The following is a 20,529-nucleotide window of genomic DNA, read 5'->3' as shown; positions in this document are numbered from 1 at the left end:
GAGGCCCACAGAACGCCACCACTAACAGCAAGCGCCTCACCCAGGGGTGTCAGGCTGAGATTGCCCCAGCTCTAGCAGAAAGCTGCAGCCTTGTCTCTAAGAGCCATATTGTCTTAATCGTGCGTCACCTCTGCATGTATTTTATCTGAAACACTGATTAATTCTTTGCTCATTCTTCCAACAGATCAGATAAGCCAGCAAACTGAACACCCAGTTATCCAGTCTGCAAGGGTAGCATACAAGGTTCTTTGGCTGATGCTGAGAAGCCAACAGGCCTGAACAACAGATGATTTCCTATTATTCAGCTGTTAACCACCAGGCCGTTGTTGTTTTGGGAACCTCCAGCCATCCTGTGTATCAGCACTGCTCTGCTCAGTGCAGTATGAGATCCTCTGCTGCCTCCTCTGCTGGCTTCAACAGCAGCTGCTCTCCTCACTCTTGCTGCGCTGATGGCAGAGCATGGGCTGGTATTTAAAACAGGGAAAGGGAAAATCTAGCACTGCCACATCAAGGCTGCAAATTAGGGCTGTTTCTAAGCTGCCGTCTAAGCCATTAAAAAGATGCTTTTCCTCAAAGGGAAGAGAGGTTTTGAGAAAGGCACCTCATCAGATGCCTAAGGGATGATACCTGAGGGATGGTGGAAGCCTCGAGGTTTGTCCTCAGCTGAAGCTTTTCAGCGCTGTTCTCCACACCCCGCATCTCGAGACCCACCTGCTGGATGCTCCACGGAGACGCCTCGGCTTTGCTGCTTCGGAGAGCCTCGAAAAGAGTCCGCAGATCAAGCGTGCCACCTGCAGCCCGTGCCTGGGACTGCGGGAGGCTCTGCTGCTGTGCCAACAGCAGGGGTGGGCAAGCAGCCCCTTCCTTAAACAGCCCCTTCCTTCTCAGCTGAACTGCACGTGCTTAAACTTCCCAGAGGTGAGAACAGGAGAAACGGGTCTTGAAGAGGAATGGAGAGATTAAATGAGAGATATTTCCCTAATAATTGAGTCGTTAAAACACACGCCTTAAATCACAAGTTGACGTGAGATTAGGCTCACGGGAGGGCTTCCCTAACAGGAGTGCAGGGGGTTTACAGCTGTGCTCTTTCCTCAAGGGTTCTTCTCCAACCCAGCCCTTGAAAGGGAGGAAACGTTTCACTCAGGTGCTTTGGTCCAGAAACTCCAACTGGATGAAGGTCTGTATGTCTTTGGTTGTGGGGTTCTGTCCAGGAAGACATTAAGGAGTTTGCCTGTTTCTCCAGAGAGTGGATCACAGAACCATTAAGGCTAGAAGAGACCTATGAGATCACAGTGTCCAACCACCATCCCCACTAACCTTGCCCATCCCTATCAATACAGTTGAGCCTTAGGCCTTCCTAGATGCTTTCCAGTTGTTCAGTCAAAATTAAAAGGGGGTTTCAGCAATCCTACCCTTTTTTTTGCTCTGCTATCGACATAGAAAAAGAAACAACTCTTCTACACCTCAGTTCCCCCCCACCAAGACAACAGAACCAATTCACCCACAAAGTGTCTTGAAAGCCGCGGATGCCTAACGGCGGCTCTTCTTGGTTAGTGGTATGGCAAAAACGCATTATTATAGTGAAATATCCAGATGTTCGTGCTTAACATCTCTCACAGAATCACCACCTCAGTCCATTCGTCTGGAAAATGACACTTTTATGAGTGACTCTTGAATGTTTCTAACACAGGTCACTGGGAATGTGGCCACTGTTGGCCCAGCAGCACTGTGGGCACATCCTGGGGTGCCTGCATGGACAACAAACTGCATCTTGAGCCATTCAGTGCCCAACAGCACATCCCCCCTCCCAGCTGGAACAAGTGAAATTGCACCAGAAATGCTGACGTGATTTTTCCTGTTGTGATTTAATGGAAATTGAATCCTTCTATCCCATACTCTGAACTTTGGCTTTATTAAACATCTGCCATCTATGAAGAAGTGTCCGCAATGTCATGCTTCCACCTCCGAGCAGCAGAGATGAGTGAGTGCTGACATCTGCCTTCCCTAGCACTCGCTTCTATTAAATGGACATTAAAAGAGAGGGCTGGGGCTGGGGCCTGAGCTACAAATGCTCACAGGGAGTGCCTCAGGAGATGCCTTCAGCCCCTGAATGGTCAAACAGTTCCCCCTAAAGAGATCCCCCATCTCCTTTCCTAAATGCATTCCTTTCGAACACACATCGTTATCTGCACAGTGATCTTTCTTCTCACACAACCAGCTTCAGTTCAGAGGTGTTTCTGCGGCAGCTTGGCATTTGGTGCTGAATAGCACTGAATCTAATATATGACATATAAAACAAGGAAATGCTATTTCCTAAAGTGGACGGCTATGTTCCTTGTTTGATGAGCATCAGCCTCACGTGGCACAGTTTGTCCCATGGGGAAGGGAGCTGGGTAGGCTCTATGTTTCCTCAGGGTGCTACAAAAGGGGGTATCCCCACCACCTGGAAAATGCCAGGCTGGCCCCAGGAACAAGTAGAATGGAACACCAGATCACTTTTACCATCGTTCTAAAAGAATGGAGGTGAAGTTTGTGTGGGGGTTACCGAGAAGTTACAGCTATCTTTCAGTTGTAAGTACTGTGACACATAAGCAAATAAGAAAACCCAGCTTCACGCCTTCAGTGCTTGCTTTTTCTAGAGCCCGGTGGATGGCTGTTGAATGGGATGACCTGGAGGTGCCTCGTACCAAAGAGGAGAAAAGCAACCTGAAAGAGAAGTAAAGAGACTCACTCAGAACACAGGCAGCTGGAGGTCAGGCCTTGGAAATCATAGAGACTATTTTGCACATCAGAACTTTTGTGACACAATCCACATGTGTTCTCCTGCAGTACTCGGGATTTATCCAGCTGTAGTTGGAAGAGTTTCTGTCCTCTGAGGGGCTCGTGCTGTTGCTGCCCAATCACCATTTGCAAGCAAGCGGGGAACTGCTGAAGTGAAAGCTCACAAACACCCTACGGGCAGAATTTCATTCAAAACTGGTAAGTGAAAATTATGATTAATGATCTATTTGCAGAAGTTTGATCGGTTTATGAATGACTCATGAAAGGAGAAAAGGAGACTAAATAGACTATGAATATCATTTGCAGGCAGTAATTTAAGCAACTTAATCCCCAAAGTGAGATCCTTCTAGTCTCAGATTTACCTAATAGCACCGTGTGGTGCAAGGGGTGGGTTCTGTGTTGTTAATAACCTCTTTCTACACAGCATGAATGCACCAAAATACAGCTTTGTCGACAAAGGGAAGGTGTGCTGTCCGAGGTGAGTCTGCAAAGGACAAACCTTCAGGTAAATAACTACAAGCACACTTGAGGGATGAAAGCATCACAGTGTTGAGCAGTGAGGCCCAGCTCCTGCAGCAGCTGAGCACAGCAGCTGCAATTAGCAGCCCAGGCAGGGGAGCAGCTGGGCATGGACACTGTCCTGGAGCCAAGAGTGAAAGGCACAGAGCCTTGGGTCTGAATCCACCTCTCTGTCTCCCCAGGGACTGGGATTTATTATGTATTTCCCCTTCTAATTTCACATTGAAGCTGGCATCCAAAGTCAAACTGCCTTCAGAAACAGGATGTGAGATACCAGACGTTCTGTTTATGTATTATTTATGATCACAAAATCTGTCTATAGAAAGCCTCACGTGGATGCAGTCTCTGAATTCCAATGAAGATCCTGGGTTTGGTTTTGGTTGTTTTTTTCCCCGCTCAGATTTTGAACAGGGTTCAAAATATAATAAGATAAGGCAAGTGTGTGACTTTGCCCAAAGGTGCACAGTGATTTTCTGGGTCCAACCTCAGCACATCAGCCAGGCACTTCTGGTTCTTCACCGTGCTCTTTCTCTATAGATTAGTTTTCATCTCTGTTTTCTCCTCAGTGCCAGCTGCTTGGAACCGGCACTAAGGCTTTACCATTGCAATTGGGAACAGCTGCATCCCAGTGGATTAGCTAAAGTATGATGGCTAAGGTGGTTTATTGACGGGACAAGTTGTGTAGGAAAGGTACAGACCTTCTCTAGAACCAACTTAGCAAAGCCGGAAGATTTAAACAAACTTTGAGGGCACTTAATGCTTCTCTCCAGGCCTGACATGGAGGGAGCGAGCGTCAAGCTGGAGTCTGTCATTCAAAAATAAACTAAATAATGTAAAACAGTTAAAAACGGGCTATCAAACTGACAAAAAGATCACATTCCCACACTCTAGTTGGTTTTAAATTTGCCACTTCTAGGCAAGAGGAATAAGAGGGAGCAATTTCACTCCTCAGAGGCAGACAAAAAAGCTAAGTTCTACTAATTGATCTATTGAGAACGTGTCACCTCAGGTGGAGAGAGAGGGCGAGTGGCTAACTGAGCCATTGGCAGTCTGAGCAACCTGTAGTGCCATCAGTTCCCCAAGGAAAAATGCCAGAAGTCGGATTGATGTCCAGTTCCCTTTGCAGCCCTCAGATGCCATTGCAGTCCCTCCCCCAGCACCCTCACACTGCAGCTCTCACCTTTTTTCTTCCTCTCAAATCCAACCATAGCCCAGGGTGAGCTGTCTGTAAAGCCCCCCCACTCGTGTTCCCTATGGCCAAAGTAAAGGCACCTACCCCTTTCTTCTCAGTGTGTACAGTACTAAGATTTCTCACCAGCGCATTGAGCTCTGACAACTCTTCAGATGTACATGACAAGAGTCAGCCACTGGAAAAAGGAAAAGGCACTTTTAGATAGTGATGTTGCATTAAGTCTTCAGTCTCAGTACCTTCAGACCCAGCCACTGTGGTCCTTTTGTCCTGCACTGAACAGTTAAGGGGTTTTAAAGCTGTCTTTTTCTCTTACTACAATTCAGACCCAGGAACACCTTCCATATGTTACTTTCCATGATAAATTACTGCAGCAGCTGCAGTGGGAGCAATTGCTGGGAAAGGATGGCACCTGCATGGCTGCGAGCATAAGAGGTAGCAGGCTCCAGGAACGTGGTTATCCTTTTAATAAAACCTTTTAAACACTGTTTTGTCAGAAAAAAATAGCTTCCAGACTGATAAAATGAAGCACTCAGGCACATCACTATAGAGCACAGTGGGATTTTTGCTTCAGATTGGTTGATGAAAAGCTCAATATATCCCCATTCAGCTAGCTATCTAGGCTGCGCTTTGTAAGACAAACAGCAGCAGCAAGCACTTGTCTGATCTTTCTTTCATAAAAGCAAGATGTTTTGCAGTTCAGAACTAACAGATGGGGCAGTATGAAACGAGGGCATGGATTCTGTTTTTGTTTTTGTCATTCCCTCAAAGCCACTACAAGTAATATTTCCACCAATGACAGAGCTGGGAGCTCATGGGAAGGCAGAGTGTTTTGGATGTGGATGGCCATCACTGAGCTGTCCTCATACCACTAAGGCTGTGTGAATAGAGACACTCAGTTAATACCTTTTGGGTTCCATCATGCACACTCAGCCAACTAAAACCCTGGCAACACCCACGGCACTGACACAGCACCCTTAGCATCATCCTCCTGTAACTTAACTCTATGGTTCTGCCATGGAGCTGGAGAGAAGGAAGGAGCACCCTTACCTCCATCACCGTCATCAAAACTTGCGGTCCACCTTTGGCTAAGTTTTGAAATGCATCTAGGAGTAGAACAAAGAAAATCTTATTTCAGGAGCAGGAAGCAAGAACGCAACACAAACTGCAAAATAAGCCATAGAGCAGAGCTGTGGTCCTCGTGTTGGAATGCTCTGCTTCGCTCAGGCGTTCACATACACTGTCCTGTCTGGCCATGTCATATTTCTGTGCTGGTTACCCCCTCTGCCTCAGCCCTTGCATCACAGCAAGGAAAGCATCTCAACCGCACGTCCAAAATTAAGCAGAAATATAAGAACAGGAGCGCTCCATGTGACTGCTTTCATCTCCTCCCGTGATTTGTTTCAGTAGTATCCCCTGCCTGAAGGATGATGGAGAACAGCAGACTAATGAAACATCTTCCCCCAGGGAAACTTGCGTTGGTCCTTTTCCGTCCTCCCTTTCGGTGAGTGATTACAATGTGCCCCAAAGAAAACGGTTCTCTTGATGTCATTAGTATGCCTTACGAGGTTCTTCCAGGGAATAGAAATGCAGATGCTGCTGTTATTCATCTCGGGTTTGAAATTAACGTTGCTTAAAGTTTTCCGACAGAACCCTTTGCCATCACAAAATTTGAATTCATTCAAACACTGATGTTCTAAAAGCTCATTTCTATTTCAGCTTGTCTAGGAGCAGCGTTTGCAAACCCAAGTGTTTGGATGAAACGAAAACACGGCATTATGAGCTCCTATTTATTTCGAGATTACTTTTCTCTTAGAAATGCGCTGTTATAAACAGGAATGAAAAGTTAAAACAAATCTAAGCTTGCCTGTGCTTGAATGAAACACTGCTCTAGGAGCCTGCTTCAAAACATACCCAGCCTTAGAGAAATGGAAGGTTGCTGGGAGAGCATAGGAACAGGGCACAAGGTCCCACTGCTCATCAGCCCCTCAGAACAAGAAGGCTTCCTGGGCTCACAGGCAACTAGAGCTACCTATACAACCCAGAGCAGAAAGAAGGGAGGGAGGAAAGTCAGCGTAACGTAGAACAGCCATCCTTTACTGCTTCGAAGGAAGTGCATAGAACAAAGAAATGCCCATATCGCACCCAGCTCCTTGGCAACGCTGTATTTTCAGGGCAGCTTATGTTCAGCAGTCTTTCTAGGAAAAAAAACGCAGTGCTGAAGTTGCCTTCTCTGAGCAGAAGTGCCCCTTTACTGCTTCATTACCTCCAGTTAAATAGAATTTGCAAAGAAGCTGTTGCTTTTGGTTTGGGTCTCATCTCTGGCGATCCTGAAAGGATGAGTAATGATTCAGTGAGACAGATTTGTCTCCACTGCTGCATTCACATCCCCATAAAGGTGGAACGTCTTTTCTTTCCACTTGGCTCCCACATCCATTCCACTTGGCTCCTGAATCCACTCCTCTCAAAATCTTACAGTGAATTGAAAAGATTGGAGAATGCATTACACATTAAACCCTCTGTAAAGCAATAACTGAAAGGCTCGAGAGCATCTTTAGACACTCATCGCAGGAGGCAATGAAAATTTTAAAGGTTCTCGTCCAAATGGATTTAAAGGAGTTGTCTTTATGCTGGCACTTAAAATTTAAAAGGACATCTTTTATGATGAAAAAAAGAATTGCTACGGTTCTGCATTAGGCATAAGAATTCCCAGCTAGAGTAAGTGACGTGAGCGTAGAAATAAAGATGTTTAAAAGGTGTGTTTGTAGTGGAAGCATTACGATCGGGACATGCTCTGACTATCTGAGCTGCTTCTTTGTTCTGCTGAAAGGGAATTTTAGGCAGTGTCATCACCCAGGCAGATCCGCTGACGGCTCCTAAAACATCAGTGCTAAAACATGGGTGAAAAATAACCCCCCACCTCCACCTGCTGCTGAAACACAACTCGTTCCAAAGATGAACTAAATTGCTGTAGAGGTGTTCTAGCACATGGGTTACAATTGCTGGATTCCTTTAACTACTGCTATTTCCCAGTCAAAATGCTTGTAATTATAGCAGTAAAAACTATGCTTTTATAAAACAGAATATCCTTTAATTTTAGGCACTTTTGTTTACAGTCACTCCCTTCCTTGACAGACAATACAAAGACCCAGCAGAGGAAATGCATTTGTTTTCCCACTGAGAAGGGTCTCACGCCTTCTCCTCACCAAAACTTTGGGAGAACTGTGCTGAAGACAGAGGGAATCTCTCTCCAGTTAAAGGAATAGAAATGGAAAAAGAGAGAGAAAGCCTTCCATTTCAGAGGAGGCTCAGAGCAGATCTGATGGCTCTCCACGGCTGCCTGACAGGTGGTTGTAGGAAGGCAGGATCTGGTCTCTTCTCCTAGGTAAGAGTGATAGAATGAGAGATAGCGGCCTCAAGTTGCAGCAGGGGATGTTCAGGCTGGGTGTTAGGAACAAATTTGTCTCAGAAAGTGAGGCACTGGAACATGGGCTGCCCAGGGTGATGGTGGAGTCATCATCCCTGAAGGTGTTCAGGAACCATGGAGACGTGGCACTGAGGGATATAGGCTAGAGTGGTCACAGGCATGGGCTGATGGTTGGGCCAGATGATCTTAGAGATCTTTCCAACCTGAACAGTTCCCTCATTTCTCCTCATTGGGCATGAGTGAACACAGTCTCCCTCCTGGCGTACGGGCAATGCCACCTGGAGGAAGCTGTAATGCAAACTTAGTCTGCCCTTGTGCATGGGAGTTCTCAGGATAAGCCTAAGCCCAAAGGGATGGCTGGGCCTAAACTTTTGGCCCATGGAGTTCCAGAAGCCTGTATTATGGCATCTGGCAGTTTTCCCCTTGCTTCCTGCTGCCAGCCTGGCTTTGCAGGCACCCTGTGATAAAACTACAGGACTCACAGGTCATGGTTTTGAGGCGCAGCATGCAGCTCACAAAGTCAGCAAAGCCCATTCTCCTGTACACGTCGCCGTAGCGCAGGGTCATCAGGCGCAGGATCTGCTCGTTGACAGGCAGGCCTGTAGGGGAGAGCAGAAGGACAGCACGTGGGGGTGACAGATTGGCCCTGCTGGCATCGTGCTCCCACAGATAAGCCCTCCTCTCTGTCAGAATGGGTGCCCTCTGGGTCCCCACACAGCAACATGCCTTCCCCCAGCTGTGGTAGCAAGAACTGGGGCAGGGCGGTGGGTAATCCAAGCCCTTCTCATCACATGAATTGTTGTTACTGCAGAATTAAAGATTCTAGGGTTGTCTCGCTTTGCATTTTTAGCTTTTATTTTCTTTAATAAATGGTGATTTTCTTTTCTACGGTGCATAACTGCTAAAATCAGAGCGTAGCACTCACAATACCACCGGCGTTTCCTGCTAAGCTGGAATAGGGTGTACTGCTATTATGCGGTACAGCATGCCCAGGATTCTTAATTTTTACATTTTCTCTTATATCAGAAAATGGTGAAAGGTGCATTTCATTATTTTTTTTTTTTATTAGCTGGTTATTCAGTATTTGTGTCACAGTCTATTTGGATGGAAATCAGTATTCAGCTGAATGAACAGAAGTTGCCTATTAGAATGATTCTTTTGTAAGTTAAATAAAACTACCCTAAACACGCTGGCTACCTAAGACAGGATTTAAATATTTTTTTTTGGTTTGAAAGCTGATTTACTAAATAAAAATGTTATGCACTGATAGCTTCATGTTAATGCGTTCTTTGTGTCTCCACAAAGTCTCATTTGCTCACCCCCATTTTTTTTTAACCAGCTCAGTGGCAAGTGCCTTTCCCCCTTTTACCAACCAGTTCTAGACTTTTTGGTTTCAAATTAACTCATAACGAAGCCAAATTAGCTGAGCAGGCAGAAAAGAAGGGGATGGTTTCTCTACAGCTTGATGGGGGTGATGGTACTGATGGAGGTGGGAATCGCACATACAATGTCCAATAGTTACGTAATGGAAATACGTTTGTGCTTATCCCTTCCCAATAGCTGCACCATTTTGGCTGCCACTTCTCCCAGTTTCTGCTCTAGCAGAAGTGGCCTGGCAGCTTTTTCACTGAAATTTGGCACATTAGTGCTGCACTGCTCAGGCTTAGCAAATGCTCTGCTTACCCTCTCAGCAACAAAAAAGTTATGCATCCATTCTGAACTGATGATTCCAATGGGCAGTGCTTCTTCACTGTGTTCCTCCCAGGGACAGCACCCACTCCAAGATCCAGGTACACAAATGGGAGTTTCTCTGCTGTACCAGCAGGTCTGCTGTCTGTGAGTTATATTTCATGCACAAAGTCTCCGGAGAGATAAGCCAGCAATAACACCTTCTTTGTGCAAAGGGGCACTACGCACTCACTGCAAGTTCCAGCATTTGAGTAGCCAACAGAGGTCAGTGCAAACTAAATAAATGCCTGTCACTGTGGCTTTCCATAATAGACTTAGTCACTGCCTCGGTGAGGAACTGCAGGAATTGGATTATGTGTGAGCTCCCTGCTCCTTTCCCCGGCTGTGTGTTTTGCCTATGACTTAGAGAGACCCTGCAGGCTGTGCTTCTCTGCATCTCTGCTGTTTCCCTTGCTGTGATTCGAAAGGTGAATGCTACTGTGTGGGTGGGGGCAGGTGGGCACAGAGCCACGCAGCAAAGCAGATTTCTGTGCAAAATGAGCTTTCTGTCTCAGCGCCCTGCAACAACGCAGTATTGTAAGCAGAGGGGATCGAACTGGCGCTTCTGTGCACTCCAAACTGCTTTACTCCTTTCTGCTTTTCATCCTTTTCTGCAGGGACAGGAGCTGCTCAGCACCCCTGGACATACCTGCTGTCTGTATCGCACTCTTCAGTTCGGATAAATCAAGAAATCCAGAACGGTTTCTGTCTTCCCTCCTGAAGAGCTCCTGAAAAACAGCAGAAAGGCAGATTTCAGGTCTCCAAATGTATTGCTACATCTAATTAGGTAGGATGCTTTCCTTCCTTAATAAATTCACCGCAAGGAAGTCAACAGATAAGATAGGGTGACCACGACAAGACAGACCACTTCCAGAAGGCTCAGTCAGTGTATTATAGCATTAAAAAAAATCCACTTTGGGGTGGGTTGAAGCCTTTTTGCTCACTTTCCTGGTTTATGTGCATAGGAATACTCATACTTCCACTGACAAAAAACACAATGTCTGTAATACATTAAATCTGCCGGGAGACCCCATGCCCCAGAATGCCATCTTTCCCAACAAACCTGAGGTGCTGTCAGTGGGAAGCACGTTGCTACCCAGCACGGAACTGGCACCCCACTGTCCTAAGTGGCCACAGACTGTCTTGAGAGGGACAAAACAAAGCACAGCCTGTCCGTGTTGGAGGCTTCGAGGAATCTTCCCCTTCTGCAGTAAGACTGGAGGAAGAAGAACCTGACTCAGGGGAGCACACAGATTTACATCAAATCCTGAGACTAACTGGCCTTCCCACATTTTCCCACTTCAGGAAACTCCCAGTTGCTTGCTCACAGCATTTCATACACTACTGTGTCCTGTCCTCAGCCTTTCCGTGAGAGGATGGAAATCTATCGTACTAAAGATGCAGTCTTGGCAACGTTTGTCCCCATGCTACTTTGATATCACACGTTTGTCCCCATGCTACTTTGATATCACAGTGCCTGCCCCTTGGTGATGAAAAAAACCCAAACCAAACAAAAAACCAGGAGTGTGGTGGTGGCAGGGGAGAGAGAGCAACCCCATATACCATGTACTTGGTGACACTTCGCCAGAGGCTCCCAAACTCCTGCAGCGTGAGTTGTCCATTTGAATCGAGCTGTGCGTTTAGTTAAGAAACAAGCAGCTAATGAGCTGAACCTGGCCATGCTTTCATTGCTGAGGATGCTGCCTTCACGTAAAGGGAGCCTTAAATGCAGCCTTTTCTGTTCGTTGCTTTGCATTTGAAGCACAAGATCTTTTCTGGTCCCAGTTATTCTCAGAGTCAAATTTGCCTTTTCTGGCAATTTGTGCAGCTGCTCATATCTATGCTCACAAACAACAAAAGGTTTCTATTTTTGTGGTGTCTTTAACCACAAGGGTTCCTGTAGCAATCTCTGCAGCTGACATTGAACCCCTGAGCACAGCAACTGCTGAGGAGGAGCAGAACCTCATGCTCCAGCCCACATGTGCTCTTGTGCATGGGACACCACGAGATCAGCTCGGGCTGGATCCCTCTGGGAGAAGAGGCAGTGAAGGGGCAAAGAGCACATAGAGCAGATCCTGATGCCTGTTCTCAGAAGCCATGGAGATGCTTCAAGCAAGAAAACACTTCACTACAAGCTTCACGAGCCCATAAGTGAAACCTGACTGAAAAAAAGCAGCTATCATTTTTGAAGGCCAGGATAGGTCACACTATACGTGGGCTGTATGCAGCCCAGAGAATGAAAAATCCACCTTGAATCAAAGTAGAGCAGTGCTTTTGTCAGCTGCTTGCACGTGCCATGCATTCACAGTGCCCACTTAGCCTAGGGGTTGCTTTGGAAAGGGGGGAAAACCTCTTTTGCTTGCAAGATGGAGAAAGCTGGGAAGAGAGGGATTGCTTGGTGTTTTCATTCATTTTCTGTCAGTTTCTAAAGATCTGAAAACGTCTCAAAGTTATTCCAAGGCATGGAAGGAAAGAGATGGCGAGCCAGCAATTGGGAGAAAACACACAAGGGAGGATTTATGTTTTCATCAAGGAGCAGTCTTGTTCTACAATGGCCAGCAATGTATTTCTGGTGTTGTTAACAATAACATGACTGTGGATCCATCTAAATAGGGATGGCACGTTGGGAAGGATAAATGGCCTGCCAGTCTCAGACACATGGCTGTGATTGGGCAGAGATGGTGCTTTCCTTTATCACAGATCTGCTGGCAAGCTGTGAGAGCTGACATCAGGGGCTGCTGCGGCTGCACCAAGCTGTGCCTGGGGCCTGCATCTAAGGGTGAAGCTTAGCAAAGCCCTGGGCCCCACAGAGTGGAAAATGAGAGCGAAGGAATTTGTTGCTAGCGGAAGGTACGAACACAGAGGTTGACTCTCACCTTTCAGCAGAGATGCTCCCAGAGCCAGGGCATGCATAGCAAAGTTCTGCATATAGGCTGTGGCAGCTATTTACTGAGGAATATGGCTAATGTTTACTTAAAGGTTCTCACACTGGGATGCTCAGCTCAGCCATAACTCAAGGCAAGGATGAGCAACACTGGGGAATTTTATTGCTTTTGCTGAAAGGATACATCCATCAGAGCTAAAATGGCTCGACATGAATCAAAGCTGAACCCTCCTCCCACGCTGGCCATTTCATCTGCAAGGATTGACAAAACAAGACAGAATCAGCAAGAGCAAGCCCTACATCCAGACCACCACCGGATGGGAAAGGACACCATTCTGAAGGCTCATATAACTACACAAGCCCAGATCTAGCTCAAGGCTCTCAAACAGCAACAAGGGCTGAAGTCCACTAAAGGAGTCTGATCCATCCTGAACACCTCTGTTACCTCTTTTCCCATTTGGTGCTCACAGGTAGCTAGCTGTTCTGCACCATCTTGACCCACCTACCCCCCCTGATGGAAGCAGGAGGCTCTTGGAATAAGGAATAAGGACTGAGCTGTGTGTGTGACCATCTCCTGCTATTTTTGGGGTGGGCAGGTTAGGAAGGATGAGAAGTTCTGAACACCAGCTCGAGGCCTCTGCAGAATTAGGGCATGGCAGGAGGAAATTAGGGGCCAGTGAGGGCACAGCTCCCTGGGATACTTGCTGGAGCAGTCCAGCTGGGCACCGAGTTCCCTCTCAGACTGGTGGGCATGGAGCAGGAAGGAGGTCTCATGGGAAATGGGGGAGGAATTAAGGGGTCAGGATAGGACAGTGTAGGTCTATGGAGCACGGGCTGTCCTAGTACTGAACTGGGAGGGGAAAGTGTAATTTAGCTATATGTGTGTGTATATATATATACATATACACACACATAATACATAAAGATATTACTAAATCTTCTAGACTAAGGATAGGGAAGCACCAGAGGCAAAAACCTTACCTTGCTGGACCATGTCATTAAGAAGTCGTTGCAACTGCAAAGCATCAATAGTTGAACCCTAATGAAGAATAAAGAGAGGTCTGTGAGAGCAAAGTTTACTCCTGCCTCACTTTTGCCCCAAGTATCTTTACTCATGCACCACGGCAACTAAGAAGTCTCTAATCTCTATCAGATGGATGCATGACCTTGCATTGGAGCACACCAAAGCCCAACCTGCTGCTGGGCCATTCTCTGTCCTTCCCTGGGAGGGTCTGCATGGCAGCCACAGGCAGCACTGCCCTGGAGTGTGTTCAGTGGTGATGGGAGCACTTGCTCCTTTCATCCACGTCCTCTTCACCAGCCCCTCAGCAGCTGCCTGCTTCTCTCTGAGCCACCTGAGCTATCAGTGAACCAGAATGCATCCCTGCCTGAAACACCGCCAGGGCTTTCAGCAGGGCAGCCCCTGTTCATTTTCACCTCAGTGCATTGACACAACTATTAACTGCAAGGGATCCATTGTGCAAAAACTTTTGGCAGTGATATATCTGTATTTTTTGTTCTCCTAAGTCAAGCAGTTTTGTTATAATGGTTTATTAAGCCATTAAACGCATCTCCTGTGAATGCACACAGTTTGGCTCAGAAAAAGCAGGAATCAATTACTCAAACACTCACTGATGTCTGGTTTCCAGCTGCTGCAAAATCAAATGGAAAATGATGCTGATGAGAGGAGGGAATACCCAAAGCTTTCTAATTGCTTTCTGTACATAAAGAAACCAAAGCCAAAAAAAGTACACATTCAAGTCCAAAACCTCCAATCCTCCTCTGAAATATGGGAATAAGCAATCTGTCCCAGCTAAATTCCTGTATTTTTCTGGGGGATTTGGGCAGGTAAATCAACACCATTTTCAGGGTGCCCCCTTAAGGATGAAGTTACATTTCCACAAGAACGTTTTTCTAAGTGGGTCAGTGTAACCACTGGAGATTGCTTTTCTTTTTGCAAGTCCGCGTGCCTTTTTTTATGTATATATATTATTGTTTTTCAGCAAGATGCTTCAGACAGCGTACCTGCTTTGCATACTTGAGGAAGATCGCCTTATAGGAGCTGTCCTGTATCTGTCTTGGTACATCCTGGATCAAAGAAGAAATGCGCACATAAATAATTCAGTTACAAAACAATTGGAAGCAGCACTTTGAAGATCAAACAATGCTTTAGAAAGGGCTAGAGAATCAACGGGAGAAGTTCAGCTTTAACATCCCTAAAGTAAAGTGGACTAGGGGTAAGAAAGCTACTGCAGTGAAGGAAGAAGCATAGTTTGGATGTTATCACTTAGCACAGCTGGGAGGGAGCTTGAGGAAGACAGCCAACATCTTGGGGTGGAATTCAGCAAGTCAGTATGTGAGAGTATAAATACCAGGCCTGATCTTTATTGATGGCCTTCAGTTGAAACCACTGGCTCAGGGCATGTGAAGATGCACCAGGAAGGGTGTGAACCAAGAGAATAGAGGAGGTGTAGACTTTTCCCTTCTCTCTTACCCCAGTGCAGGCTTGACTGTACCTGAACAACTGCAGATCTCAATGGAGCCAATATGGAGAAATATCCTTAACTTAAAATGTTTTTAAAAAAAAATTGAGCTTAAGCCCTAATGCCTTCAGTTTTATTCACACCAGTGAAGTCCAACTGCCTGAATAAGATCAGAAACCGTGGGTACCATAATTTGTCAAAGTCAAAACACTGGCTAATGACAACAGCCGAGTAAACTGACAGCTTGTCAGTGGGAAGAGATAATAAGCCACCATTTATGCTACCTCTCTAATGGGGCTTAATTGCAGGCTGGCAAATGAATCACAAGGGAAGGACTCAATTTCCCATTCTCTTGGAGCACCCTTGGCTTCACAGACCCACACCAAGTTTACACTGCTATAAATAACAGCCTGCTGAGCAGCAGGGTTTTGCAAATGACCAGTGACACAGCAGCACGGACTGGACCAAGTCTGACAATATGCACAGTTCACAGTAAGGAAGTCCAGTAATAGATCACAGAACCATAGAATCACCACTCTCACTGAGAAGACTTTTTTTCCTAATGTCCAATGGTAACTGGATGGTGACTGGGCTGGGCTGGCTGAAATGTGGGTTGAACTTGAGGTGCACCCAGATTTGAAGTGCAATTTCCTTTATGTCTGTGAAGATAACTAGGTGAAAAATCCGCAGAAATCTGCTTTGTGCCTTACCTCAATGAACTCCCGTTCTTTATAGGACGCAGGCACTAAGAGAAGCCATTCCCCTGGGGAGAGAGCATGTACAACTCTCCTCTTGGGTGTTTTCTCCTTTGAAAAATGGCTACACTGAGCTGTGGAGTTTAGATCAGTTTCTCTCCTCCCTGGATGCACACGCATTTTACAGACATTGCAAGAGTCAATTGTCTTTGAAATGTTTCCCCCCTGCTTATCACCACCAGTATCAGTATGAGTTTTCAAGGCCTCTTACCATTGGCAGCATTGGGTTGAGCTGAGTGTCTGAGTTCCTAGAAAAGAGTTGAGTCACATCACTCTGGGAGAAAATGGGCCTTTCCACAATACTGTTCTGCAGACTGGAGGCAGGCAGCGACCAGTTTGTTTGCCCAGCCTCCAGCCCAGCATTCATTCCTCCTGGCCTACCCCAGCTCAGACAGTTCTATTGTGCTGGTCCCGGACCTCCCTGCACAACCAAATAGCATCCAGATCCAAAAAAGGTGACATTGATCTGGGGGTCATCATTCCTTCTGAGGCTCACTTAGTAGCATTTAATATTTAACACTGGAGAAGTGCTTTTGGTAGAGAAATCAGGCAAGCCAGTTAACTATGATATCCCTAAACCTTGTCAGGCCTCACAAGGAGGTACCATTCCCCAGACAGTGACCATGGAGTGCCCTCTGATCACATGGTGCTGATGCCCCCCTCTCCCTGGAACAAGCCTCTTAATGCTGTGAGTGCTGCAAGACCCATGGGAAGGGCATGCCCTCACCTTGCCTAGCTTAGTAAGGTAGGGGTCACAAGCTCTCCTGGAAACAGCTACATCCAAGGGATGAATGTTCTTGTGCATGAATCATCATACTGAAAGTAAATCTAGCCTATGGCGCAGACTACTCATGTTTGTTTTCCATGACTAAGGAGTTGCCTTATTTGGTTCTGAGCCATTTTTACTAAAGGCCAAAACCTAGAAAACAATCTCATTATTAAGATATGGACCTATGACGTAAGAGCTGAAATCATCAACACTGTTAAACTTATTGAAGGAAAGGGATTGCACATCTGATGCCTAAGGGTTATTTGGTAATGCTGAGCTCCGGGGTTTGCTCTTTAAATAAAGCACACCCAGATATTTATACGGAAATGCAATAGAAGCTGCCTTTGCAGGAACTGGGATACCATTTTTCCACCATGCCTATCCTTCCAGGCCCTCTAATGGAGGAGAGCCCTATTAGCCTGTGTATTTGATGACTAGTTGAAGGGATCAAAGTCTTCCACTGCTTTTTGCTTCTTTGCCAATGAGCAGAATGGGACCTGATCCACGCAGGGTCCAGCTGGCACAACAAACAAAACTGCATAATGCCTGCTAGGAAAAAGAAGCTTGCAGTCCTTCTATTAAAGAGAGATTTCTTTGCAAGCGGGCAGGGTATATTCCACAATTACTGCTCATTCGTGCTGCTCTTTGTACCTAAGCTGGGATCCTTGATGGCTGCTGATGAGCTATTGCCCTGTTCTGCAATGGCCACCTATGCATCTGGCAGTACACAAATGATCCCCCTTAACAAGGTACTCAACACTTAGCTGTGTCGTCCCAGCACATTTATAGAGTACATTACAAGCAAATTGCTACATCAGTTATCTTGACATTAAATTGTTAAATCCTGGCATACAGCAAATCTGGGGCCTGTATGGAGTACTTGTCATTATCTTACTCATTGTAGGCTTGATTCCTTATGAAAATTCGTAAGACAAACTCAAATTCTCGGCCCTCTGATGTAGCAGGAATGACAGCATAAGTTCCTGGGCTCAAACTAAAGCAGCTGCTCACGTCTCGTGCGAGGGAGAAATCTTGTTCCAGAACTCTGGAGTTCTTCTGGAAGAAAAACATAGCTGGTTATCTCAGCTTCCATGCCAGGAATCAAAGTAAATCAGTAAGTGTACCCAGAGCAGCCTTACATTCCCACTGCTCTCCAAGTCTACACTGCATCTAATATGCCTTAACTTTCCCAGAGGCATGGAAAGTTTGAACAGGAGACAGACTCTGTCCAAGCCCAAATCAGTAATACAAAAAGTTGGAAGAAGTGGGGAAAAAAATAAAATAAGAAAACATATTTAAGTGGTTTTGAAGAGAACTTCAATTAACATTAAGGATGCTCTTACTAAAACCTTCCTGAGATCTAGCATAACCCAGGGAGCTCACTAAGCATCTCGCCTTGATGGCAATGCTTCAAGGATAACAACTCAAACCTTCCAGCAAGTGTCACAAGGAAACAGAACGTTCTCATCTTTCTTCTGTTATTCCAGTATGTTTGCTGAGATGAAACTAATATAATGTGCAACAACTATTATTACGATGACATGTAAAGATAGCATCATAAAAAACCCTTACTAAACACATTCCCCCAAATACTTCGGCATGTATAAATTTCATTTAGAATGGTTGTACAGCGTGGCAGAGTTATTTATGAGCCATGCCTTTGGGAGAAAAATAGCATAGAACTGCTATTCTGGGAAGGAAAAAAAAGATGACTGCTGTTACAGTGGGCTGGGAGGTATGCAGACTGCCAAATATTATGGGTCAGTTATTGAGCAGATAGAAATGGGCAGCACTGCGAAGAAATAAATGGCATAATCCCCTTTTTTTTACTTTTGTGTCTCATTCTACACTCCTTCTGGTAAAAAGCAGAGGCAGATTAATATCTCGAAGAAGTCAAAACTGGTGTGAGATAAGAATCAGACTCTATGCATTGCTCAGCTCTATCACACAACATTAAACTTCCCTCACAGCTATGTATTAGTTCTCCACATCAATACCTAATTAAAGGCTTCAAAGAGCTACCAGTTACGTCCATTCTGGTTTGCATCTTTGCCTGTGCTGCATTCCCCTCTCATCCTGCCAATGGATGATACTCTTTACTTCACAATGACAACATGATGTGCCTCAAATGATACCAGACAACGAATAATGCTGATGATGTATAACAGCAGCAAAAGCAGGAAGAATGAACCACATGAATCTTAGCAATTGCACTCTTTTGAAAAGAGCCCCCTCTTAAACTTTGTACACTAATATGACACTTCTGACTACTCTCAGGAACCAAGGGTAGACAGTGGGAAATACACAGGTGGAGCAGCAGCACTATGGTCATCTTTCCTTCATTACCAAGGTGTTCCATAGAAATTCTACTGCCCTGGTAATCGGCTGCTCTGACTTTGCGCTTCAGCTCCTGCTTCTTGGAGCCAAAGTCAACTTCAGCCTGAGGTGAGACATGGGCTGACACCTCACAGAGGTCACATCAGCCAGAAGTGACACACTCATTGAATTTCATCCATCCTTGGGAGCAAAACAGAATGAAAACACCTTAGGATCAACTGGAGGGGAAGAAAGATGAAAAGCAAAGTGGGTTTTAAACACAAAATGAGAACAGGCCAATCCTTTTGCCTGGACTACTTCCTGTCTAAACAAAATACTCTTTCCAATGGTCTCTATAACTATGCCATGACAACCTACCAAAGGTCATGTTTATCAAAATGAGTGACTAATCAAGATGAGCATGCATCATACTAGAGTATGCAGGGATCTCCATGTCTGGTGACTGTTGGCAGACAGCTGATGAGGGTGCTGGAAGGACTGGGTTTCCCATTTACCAAGAGGAGCAGCTGTAGCTGAGCAGCATGGCTGGTCTCATGGCACCCTGAGGGCTGACAGATGCACCACATAGAGGATTTCCTTGAGTACAGTGAGTTCCAGCCACTGAAGAAAAGCCTCCCCAGCTTTTCTGTGGGCCCCCCATCAGGTACTGGAAGGTCACTATAATGTATCACACCAGAGCCTTCTTCCCTCCAGGCTGAAGAGCTCTTTCAGCCTGTCCTCATAGGGGAGTTTTTCCAGCCCTCTGATCATCATTGTGGCCCTCCTCTGGACCTGCTCCAACAGCTCCATGCTTTTCTTGTGTTGGGTCTATCTTAGTATAGAAGACATCCATAAATCTGCTCCAAACAGACAGCTCTCCAAAAGACCATCCAAAAGACAACTAAATCCTTCACTTGCATGTACAGGAATAATATGCCACAGAGCAAACAACAGCTTCTGCATGATATTTAACCGTGCTTACCATGGCGATAGAAAAGCCAATCTTCAATTTTTGTGCATCCTGCATACCCTCTGCATTTTTCTGTATGAGTGAAATGACCACGTTGTAGGATTTGGGGTCATAATTTGTCACTTTGAAGAAATATTGAGGGTTCTTTGACACTGCACCTGCTGAGGAAGTGTTATTAGATTAGTAATAGCCACTCAGATATACCCGTAGTAGCCTCTTGTGTTAGATCTTGCTTATAAAGACTCAGAAGAGGTAATTACTTCTCCAAAATGCTTTTGATGCAACAACGCACTGCAGTCCTTACCTTATTAGCAGGAGCTGAGGAATCTGGAGTTGAACTAATTGCCCATAAATCATTTTGGAAATCTCTGGCAAAGTCATAAATGTCAGGCAGATTTGTCACCCGCCCACCTCTGTTTCACCTGCATGGCACACTTTCCCCAAGCAGGAAAGCAGTGATTTTCAGTCCTCTGGCTGACCTGATGGCTGAGCTGAGAAGTACTATGACTAGGAGATTACATAAGAACATCAGTGATAAACACAAAATGATCCGAAGATATCATCCCGTTCCTACCTATTAATGCTTGTGATGCAGAAGACAGTGCTGAGGACCAGTACAAAAAGGCCAAAGATTCAATTAACAAGAAGCATCCCTGACAAGAAGTGAAACTGGAGGAAAAGGTCTGAAACGTCAGCACCTACTTAAGT

General features: G+C 45.7%; 1 protein-coding gene across 1 annotated transcript in view; it reads right to left on the bottom strand.

The window, feature by feature from the left end:
• Window positions 1–4,640: 4,640 nt before the first annotated feature.
• The window catches only part of LOC140250457 (calpain-13-like), a 48,411-nt gene continuing 32,522 nt past the window's right edge, over window positions 4,641–20,529 (bottom strand). The window contains exons 11-21 of the mRNA XM_072333179.1: window positions 19,834–19,979; window positions 17,431–17,591; window positions 15,978–16,014; window positions 14,554–14,616; window positions 13,510–13,567; window positions 12,713–12,780; window positions 11,208–11,276; window positions 10,294–10,372; window positions 8,399–8,515; window positions 5,540–5,595; window positions 4,641–4,667 (exon numbers count right to left, since the gene is read on the bottom strand). Of these exons, the coding sequence (XP_072189280.1) occupies window positions 4,641–4,667; window positions 5,540–5,595; window positions 8,399–8,515; window positions 10,294–10,372; window positions 11,208–11,276; window positions 12,713–12,780; window positions 13,510–13,567; window positions 14,554–14,616; window positions 15,978–16,014; window positions 17,431–17,591; window positions 19,834–19,979 (881 nt within the window). The remainder of the gene's footprint in view (window positions 4,668–5,539; window positions 5,596–8,398; window positions 8,516–10,293; window positions 10,373–11,207; window positions 11,277–12,712; window positions 12,781–13,509; window positions 13,568–14,553; window positions 14,617–15,977; window positions 16,015–17,430; window positions 17,592–19,833; window positions 19,980–20,529) is intronic.

Source organism: Excalfactoria chinensis, chromosome 3 (genome assembly GCF_039878825.1).
Source record: "Excalfactoria chinensis isolate bCotChi1 chromosome 3, bCotChi1.hap2, whole genome shotgun sequence".
NCBI classification, from domain to species: Eukaryota; Metazoa; Chordata; class Aves; order Galliformes; family Phasianidae; genus Excalfactoria; species Excalfactoria chinensis.
The sequence above is the reverse complement of the archived record's forward strand: the minus strand, read 5'-3'. Positions and strand labels throughout refer to the sequence as shown.